General features: G+C 38.9%; 1 protein-coding gene across 1 annotated transcript; it reads left to right on the forward strand.

Annotated features, from left to right (window-relative positions):
- The first annotated feature begins 570 nt into the window (after positions 1-570).
- On the forward strand, positions 571-8,348 carry chek1 (checkpoint kinase 1). Its single transcript, XM_085364487.1, has 13 exons — positions 571-635; positions 1,675-1,789; positions 2,583-2,691; positions 2,889-2,953; positions 3,053-3,122; positions 3,232-3,420; positions 5,134-5,238; positions 5,323-5,406; positions 5,479-5,563; positions 5,646-5,814; positions 6,028-6,159; positions 6,267-6,368; positions 8,256-8,348. Exons 1-13 carry the CDS (start codon positions 571-573, stop codon positions 8,346-8,348), a joined length of 1,383 nt encoding a protein of 460 aa, XP_085220613.1.
- Positions 8,349-9,016: the final 668 nt, after the last annotated feature.

Consider the following 9,016-nt stretch of genomic DNA (forward strand, 5'->3'; position numbering starts at 1 on the left):
TCCATTTAAAAATTTTGTGGCAATTATTCAGGCTTTAAATAATGTTGAATAATGAATTGTAAATCTGGCATGTTTAATTCGAATAAGACTTGGATAACAGTAGGTGAACAGTAGGTGGCAGCAATATGTGTCTGACCGGCTAAACTCAAAGAAGAAGAAAAAGAAGAGAGGCGTAGAAGAAGACAAGGCGGAAATGCGGAAGTTATCGCCAATGAGACAACAACGCGCCAAATTTGTGAAAAATCTTTAGAAGTCAGTGCAGCAGGATGAAGACGTGCGTCTGAGCTTTAAGGATAGCTACATGTGGCAGTCGCTGCTGTGTGAAAAGGCTGAGCAGGTAGGTTACTCTTTCATATTTTCGTATTTTAGTTTTCTTAGCGGTTTTCTTTTGAGCATCATGACATTTGACAGAACTCTGTCAAAGTGCTGTCAAAGTTAACAGTTTTGTAAACCGGTAAAGGCTTAACAGACACTTGTTAGAAGAAATAGGACCCATGTTGTGAAAATAACGAATACATAAGTAAATATTAGAAAGCCAAAGTGATGAATGCGTGTGTTTCTGTCTCTAGCATGGCGGTGCCTTTTGTGCAGGACTGGGACGTTGTTCAGACTCTGGGAGAAGGAGCCTACGGAGAGTATGAAAGATTCCTTATCATTGTTTATCATTAGCTTATCGCCTTTAATAGCTGTCCTCTTCTAGCCATCGGACAAGGATTTTTTTTTTTCTTGTTTCATGGGATCATGACAGGCATGTATATGCACTAGAAATGTTCATCTGATAATCCAAAAACATCACTCACAGGAGACACCTGACTCCATCGCAGTCACAGTTAGCTTTGAAAAAAAGGTAGATGAACCAGGTATCAAAATGTAGGTAAAAATGAGACCTTACATATGCGAAAACATGTTTAATGTAGTGTTATGAGACTTGAAAGTTTAACCATTTTTACAATAACAATTCCATGTTTTTTGCAATGGAATTGTTAGAAAACAAATCAAACAGTCAGGGTAGCAATGACTGCTTCTATCATTCTTAAATTATGGCATTATGCCACCATTAAATGAGGTGTCCAGAGATACAAATGCTCAAAGTTTGTTATAGAAGAAAACTACTGCACAAAAAGAACCTTTTAACTTTAGATTGACTCTTTGAGTGGGTTTAAAATGATCTTAAATATTTCTGTTTGTTTGTTTTTGTTTTTCTGATGTATGATGATTGCAGGTATTTAATCAACTGAATCAGAAAGACCTGCAGCTGCGAATGACATCACTAATATCAATCATGCTTTTCTTGTTTTCTAGAGGTCAAAGTCAAGTTAACTTATATAGCACATTTTCAACATTGCATGCTGCACAAAGTACTTAAGAATCTAAAATGCAACAAAAATAAATAAAATGCACAACAGTGATGTAGTAACATATAGAAGGGGAAAAAAATAAATAAAATATAAACAACTAAAACAGACGGACTTTGACACCTGACCTTCTGATTTTATTGAAAAGTTTAACAAAGTTTAAATTACTTGAAAATTATATCTAGAAACACTTTAGGAAGACTTTAGCTCTTTGTACATCCTGTTTCCATTCAGACTTCCTCTCACTTCTCTTCACCTCTGTGTTCTCTTTTCTCTTTATGATCTAACCGGTTTGTCCTCTTTGTGTTCTTGGTCTCAGAGTGAGGCTCCTGGTGAACAGACAGACTGAAGAGGCGGTAGCAGTGAAGGTCATCGATACCTCGCAGGCAAAAGAGTGTGCTGAAAATGTCAAGAAGGAGGTCTGCATCCACAAGGTACATCCATCACTTTCACCTGCACAGTTAGTATGAATGAAAGCAGCGGCTCACCAGTGGTGTGTTGTAAAACAAGTCCAGCTGTTCTTAAATCCATATATTAATACAGTAAACAGCTGCATGAAAGAAATTGTTAATTAACTGAATCACAGCTTTGTATGCTCTCATTTCCCTTTTCCTTGCATCAGTTACTGGCATGAACACAGCCTGTTCATGCCAGTTCCAGACTGTGAGAATTAGATAAAAACTGTTACTGTTGTGAAAACCAACTCTAGCCTCAGCTGATCTGGGGACGTTGGTAGCCCTCAGCTCGAGGGTGTCATTTGTTGGGAAAAGTTTGTTAAAGCTAATGCTATTCCAGGCAAGCTGAAAGCAAACATGCAGATAAGAATACAGATGTACAGATGTGTCTGCTTGTTTTGGCTCACCTAAAATGATGTGACATGATGACAGAAGATCCAAAAACCAGCTGAACAGACACCGAAGAGGCAAACTGAAAGCAAACATGTATGAAGTCGTACTTCATACTAAAGTAAAATATAAAGAAATGGCATTTGTTATTAATGTTGGTTAGATTCATAAAGATAAACTGGCTGAGACTGACCAGTTTGTTCCTCTGGTTTACAGGTACAAACTGATTGTAAGCAATTTAACACAGACTGAAGTTGTTTTTATTTTATTTTTAATTGTTTTAGATTTGTAGAATTAATTAAAAACGTTAAGCTCTTAGCTAGGTAGAATGATAGCTGAGAGCACTGTTTTGAGGATCTTTGTGTGTGCACTTAACTCATAGATGCTCAAACACACCAACATTGTACGCTTCTTTGGCCATCGGAAGGAAGGACCAACTGTGTACCTCTTCCTGGAGTACTGCACCGGGGGAGAGCTGTTTGATCGAATCGGTGAGCCGTAAACTGTCATACAAGAAAAACCTTTTGTTTGCTGATTTATTCTTCCAACTGTAGCTTTCCTGACTTGGATATGATTAGCATGAATACATGAATTCAACTTAGCTGAAATGCGTCTGGAGTTTTCAGTAATCATTCTTTGCAAGTATTTGATTTCAGGCTTACTCTTTCTTCTTTTACGCTCTCTTTAGAGCCCGATGTAGGGATGGCTGAAAAGGATGCTCATAGATTTTTCCAGCAGCTAATAGCAGCTGTGGTGAGTGAAGAACATCTTTGTGTTTATGTGACTTCCTGCATATTTTCCTGCTGTTGTTCTCTTTTTTAAGTTTTTTTATTTTTATTTGACCTTTTCTAGGAGTACCTCCATGATTTTGGCATCACACATAGAGACATAAAGCCAGAGAACATTTTGCTGGATGACAAAGGTGAGGAAATGCAATCTTTATTGAGGGATTCTCTTTTTAGGATTCTCTTTTATTTCTTATAACCACCGCCCTCTGGGGTTGATTTTTTATTTTATTTTTTTACCTTCAGATAACCTGAAGCTGACAGATTTTGGCCTGGCGACCATGTTTCGCTTTAAAGGCCGAGAGCGCCGTCTGAATCGATTGTGTGGGACTCTTCCCTACGTGGCTCCGGAGCTTCTGAGCCAAACAGAGTACAGAGCTCAGCCTGCAGATATCTGGGCTTGTGGCATAGTTCTCACTGCCATGCTGGCTGGTGGTAAGATCCAAAATTTGAAGATCATACACACATCTGTAGTCCAATACCATATGACAGCAATGGCAATGAGAAGTTGATGATATCACAAAGCTGTTAGGTCAGCAGGGCCAGTGTCAAAGCTGCAAGTGGTTGTTGTGCTTGTGTGAATTTGCATTTGATTGAATTACTAATTTTACTAAATTAAATAGCTGATTTTTCATCATTTTTACTGTCTTGTAACTTGCTGTCATATTTCTGCCTGATGTCAGACAGGACCATCCTCAGTTTTCGTCTCCATCTTCAGTCTGACATTGTCTGAACTTTACAGTCGAGCAGATTCAGTTTTCAATCTTTACAGCCTGACCTGTTTACCTGAATATCATCTTATTTTAAGTCAACAGTGAAGTACAAACAAGCTAGGAGATCACATGGTAATAGAAATAAAAGAAGAAATACTTTATTTATCTCTTATATATGAAATTCTTTGGTTATAGCGGTTAGAATTTTTATAATAGAAGTATAAACAGTTAGTGTATATATTAAAAAAAACAACAACAAAACATTAAAGCCCTTAATCCGTTTCGTTTGACAGATTTCCTGACTGTGCCCTTCTGGTGATGTTGAGAGTATGTACAGGTCCACATGGTTCTCACTGTTGTACACGGTGCCATTTAAGTTCTTTCACTCTGTCCATAAAAATCTAAACGCTTACTGGATTTAAGTTTGGCCTCTGTTCAGCAGTTTTTGACTTTTTTTTTTCTTCTTTTTTTTTTTAAGTTCCATCAAAGCTCTGACCCGTCTCTGATTTCACCATGAATGTCAAACTTGTTTAAAGATTAACTTCTATGTTTAACTGCCCCAACCTCCACATTGCAAATCAGCACTGCTACTGAGGTTGGCTACAATCCAGTGATCAACTAGATGCTTCCACACACACACACACACACACACACACACACACACACACACACACACACACACACACACACACACACTCTCTGTCTCTCTGACAAGGAGTTGTGCGCTAGAAAAGTTGTTTACCCCAGGAGGGTGAAACTTTTAGTCCAGAGTGCTGGTACGGAGTTGACACACAGTGTATTGAAAACATGTTTTGTTTTTTGTTTTTGTTGTTGAACATGACAAACATTGAGGCAAAAATTCAAGTTGCCTTTTACAACCAGTGGAAGAGACTGAGATGCTTGAGTTTTGCTCTGTGAGAGGGCACATTACTTTAGCAGTGACACCCAGCAGGAGGGACGTGAAGGGGAAAATGACTAAATTAAAAAGTAAAGTATTTCTAAGGTGAAAGCTGTGTATGTTTTCTTAAACTTTGTCACTACATGTCTGTTATCTGCTGCTTATTTTTTGCCCCATCGCTGCGGAAATCAGTCAGGTCGATGGACGCTGGCAAGTTACAGTTTTATAGATATATTTATATCACATACAGATATAGATATCTGTGTTTATACGCTTAAGAATTGGTTGTAAACTTAACCAAATTATAGACTCAAGGTGATTTAGTTATCTTGAAATACAGTCACATCACTGTAATGGTAAAAAAAAGAGATTGAGGTCTGTTTAAAAATTCAGTTTATTTATTGTATACAGTTCTGAAAGATCAGACAGCATGTCTTACATCATTAGAAAAAATGCAAACGCTACTTCTCTGAGGTTGTGCATCATTGAAGTCCATGCAGTTAATGTGAGGAAACCTTTTTGTTGTTTCCTTGTTAGAGTTGCCGTGGGACCAGCCAACTGAGAGCTGTCAGGAGTACGCAGACTGGCTTCAGAAGAAAACATATCTACTTCCTTGGAAAAAAATACAACCACTGCCTCTTAGTGAGTCGCACGCTATTGTAAGTTTAGTTACTGCATGTTTTACATGTTGTTCTTTGGTTCATGTGTAACTTTTTTTAAATTCAGGTTTGTTATCCAAATTGCTGCTGGCCAGTCCAGATGCACGCATTTCCATCACAGACATCCAGAAAGACCGCTGGTTTACTGAAGGCAAGTCCCAGCAACAGGTTTAGTTTAGCTTCAGTGTTCACTGTACTCATAATGGTCTTTCTGTCTCTGTAGGAGTGAAGCAGCCAACAAGTTCTCTGCACTCAGGAGGGAACAACAGTCTTCGATCTGATGGGTCACTCATATCTCGGGCCAACAGGTCAGAACTTTGCGCTTTTCTAATTTTAGCTCAATTTCTTTTTGTGTCTGATAATCTTAAGAATGTCTTTCTCTTTCTGTAGTGATGACAGGATGCAGTTTTCAAGCTCTCAGCCTGACTTTGCAGCCGGTGGCTGGGAAGCCATGTTGTTAATTAGTCAAAATGACGGTCAAGTCAGCTTCTCCCAGCCGACCAAACCTGAGCACATGTTACTGGGTAGTCAGTTACTAGCTACACCAGGAGCCAGTCAGGTAATTCACATACTCAGTGCTGGATTGGTTTCACTACGTAAATGTTTATATGTGTATTTATTCTCACACACAAAGATGCAGATTATTCTTTTTTTTTTTTAACCTTTCACCAAAGTTTCTTTTGATTTAAAGGCATCTGAATATCAACAAAACTCTGATGCATTATTGCTGTGAGCTTTTTAACATGTCCTCATTTCTTCTTTCTGTGCACAGTCGCCGTGGCAGAGGTTAGTGCGGAGAATGACGCGTTTCTTCACTACTGTCAGTGCTGATGCCTCCTTAACTGCCCTGAAAGACATCTGTGAAGGCCTGGCACTTGGCTTCAAACTCACTAGCACCAAACAGGTATATCTATACTCAAATATACAAGATTTTTACATTTCCTGATAACACAGCCTTTTCTTCTGCGTCTCATCATAACATACTTTTATTTTTTATAACACACATTTTAGGTGACCGTGAGCACGCTTGACAAACGCAATAATAAGCTCATCTTTAAAATTCATTTGTTGGATATGAATCAGAGAGTGCTGCTGGACTTCAGACTGTCTAAGGTAGGTTTTATCATTTAAAAGATGAATTGTATATTATTTCTAACACGATTTATCCCCTGCCTTCTGCACGTTCTGACATCTTAACCACTCAAGCTTGCAGTCCATGCAGTCGTGTGAAAAATGAAGTTCAGATTCAGTAGCTACATCAGTGTCTCACATCATTGTGGAGGAATTTTGGCCCACTCTTCTTTACAGTACTGCTTCACTTTATTGAGGTTTGTTTATGCACAGTTCTCTTAAGGTCCCACTACAGCTATTCAGTCACGTTGAGGTCTGGACTTTGAGTGGAGCATTGCAAAACCTCTGTGGTAAATGCACTGCTGTGCTTGGGATCATTGTCCTGTTGCATGACCCAGTTTTGGCCAAGCTTAAGCTGTTGGCCAGATGGCCTCAGATCTGCCTCTAGAATACTTTGGTATACACAGAAACCTCAGTGACCGCAAGGTGCCCGGGTCCTGTGGCTGCAGAACAAGCCTGAATCTTTACACCGCCACCACTGTGCTTGACACATGGTCCTGTGTATTATAGTTAAACATATTTACCTTCGTCTCATCTGTCCAAAGAATTCTTCCAGAAGTCTTGTGGTGTGTTTAGATGCGACTTTGAAAACCTGCCTGTTCTTTTTTCTTTCTTTTTTTTACTTGTTCAGTCTTTTTCAACTAGAACTTTTTGAAATGATTGTTTAACATTTAGCATGCAAACTGAGTCCTGTAGAGTCTGAGATGTAGCTCTTGGGCTTTGGCACTTGCAGTAAGGATGTAGTTTGTGTTTTGCAGGACTGCATGGAGTCCTTTTGAAAGCTTTCTATTTCATATGACTTTACAACAAACATTGTGACTTGTGCTTTTGAACTTGGACAATGGAAGACATGAAGATCATTTTCAGTCTTTTCCCCAGACTGGTGGAAAGTTGGTTTCAGCTGTCTGTAAATAAGGATTTTTCAAACTGGCTGAACCAATAAACTCACTTGAAAACCTCTACATGGATAAGCAGGGCAAATCACTCTTATTTGGCCTTACACAAAAATCCATCAATAAGCTTCAACGTGTCCAGAACTCTGCTCCCCGTATTATTACTAGGACTCCCTCTACCCACCACATCACCCCTATCCTGAAGCAGCTTCACTGACTCCCGGTTAAACTTCGCATTAATTTTAAAATACTCCTTTATACATTTAAGGCTATTCATTCTCTCTCCCCACCATACCGTTCTGGTTTGGTACAGATCTCCATCACATCCCAGTGCCTCAGATCCTCCTCTTTTTCTTTCTGTTCCATCCTTTCGTCTTATCACAATAAGGAGCAGGGCTTTTAGTCGCTCTGCCCCTCGACTTTGGAATTGCCTACCCTCTGACCTCGAAAACATCACTATTCCCTTTTTTTAAGTCAACCCTCAAAACCCGCCTGTTTAAGATAGCCTACTCTGTATAACTTCCCATGCTCTTAAACTTGTACAGTGTCCTTGGGTGAGTGGAGTGGAACTTGTTAGTGTATATTACCCCTAATATTCATCCATATGTGTCTGTAAAACAATATTGTTTTTAATGATACCCGTAGGTAAACAGATGTAGGCATATAGGGCTTAGATTGTAGCCTATATTCATGTAAAATATCTGTAAAACTTAACTCTATCTATATAGATGTATGCATGCAGTCATCCTTATAGGTCAGTTGGTTTCACTCATGTTTGTTTAAAACGGGTTTACTGAAAGACAAACTGTAGCAGAATTGATACAGAGAAACCCACTGGTCTGAGTCACCTAATGAACAGGTCTAAGAGTACAATGTCCTCAGTGTATGAGTGCACTTTCATCTAATCAAGGTGTGTGTGTGTGTGTGTGTGTGTGTGTGTGTGTGTGTGTGTGTGTGTGTGTGTGTGTGTTTCCAGGGTGATGGTTTGGAGTTCAAGCGTCTCTTTGTGAAGATCAAACACAAGCTCGGTGACATAATCAGCACTCAAAAGATTTTGGTCCCCATCTAGTGAGCAGATCTTCACACTAATGCTCTCTACCATGGACTGTAGAGAGGCAAACCTGTGTATATATTTACTTGTTTTGTTGATGTTTTTCATGTATTCTGCTGTTGAGTGAGTATGAGTTTGTCTACATTGTCGTTTGTGTTTCTGCTATTAAAGACTGATGTGTTCTGATTATGTTTAAACAGTCCAAAGTCTTGAATAAATTATTAAAAGACCAAAGTTGTGCGCAGAGTATTTTGATAAATTCACACTGTAGCTTTGCTGTTATCCATGAAAATCAAGTACACAGTACTGTTAAAGTCTGGAGTTACACCTCATTGCTTTATACTTTGTTAGGTGCTAGTTTGCTAGTCTTACCTTAAGGCTATCACGGCCTAGAATAACTGAAGATCTACACAGACATAAGTGTTATTTATTGAAACATGCAAACATAAATAGAAATATAGAGTATAAGGCAATTCTAACAAGTCAATATTTGGTATGACCACCTTTATTCTTCAACACAGCCTGAACTCTCAAGGCTAAGTAGTCTTCAGGAATGGTTCTCCAGGCTTCTTGAAGGACATTCAAACCTCTTCCTTATATGTTGGCTGCTTTTTATTCGGATATCTGTCAACATGATTCCCACACTGCTTCAATAATATAAAGATACAGGTCTGGGGAAGCCAATT

This window comes from Diplotaxodon limnothrissa, linkage group LG10, assembly GCF_057381915.1.
Source record: "Diplotaxodon limnothrissa isolate DT_005_m linkage group LG10, D_limnothrissa_male_GT1.1, whole genome shotgun sequence".
NCBI classification, from domain to species: domain Eukaryota; kingdom Metazoa; phylum Chordata; class Actinopteri; order Cichliformes; family Cichlidae; genus Diplotaxodon; species Diplotaxodon limnothrissa.

Bases quoted from the DNA above. Each gene is read 5' to 3' on its own strand.
- chek1 (XM_085364487.1), top strand. From the start codon at position 571: ATGGCGGTGCCTTTTGTGCAGGACTGGGACGTTGTTCAGACTCTGGGA. The intron at 3,421-5,133 runs GTAAGATCCAAA...TTTCCTTGTTAG, and splicing joins CACTGCCATGCTGGCTGGTG to AGTTGCCGTGGGACCAGCCA. The intron at 5,564-5,645 runs GTCAGAACTTTG...CTCTTTCTGTAG, and splicing joins CTCATATCTCGGGCCAACAG to TGATGACAGGATGCAGTTTT.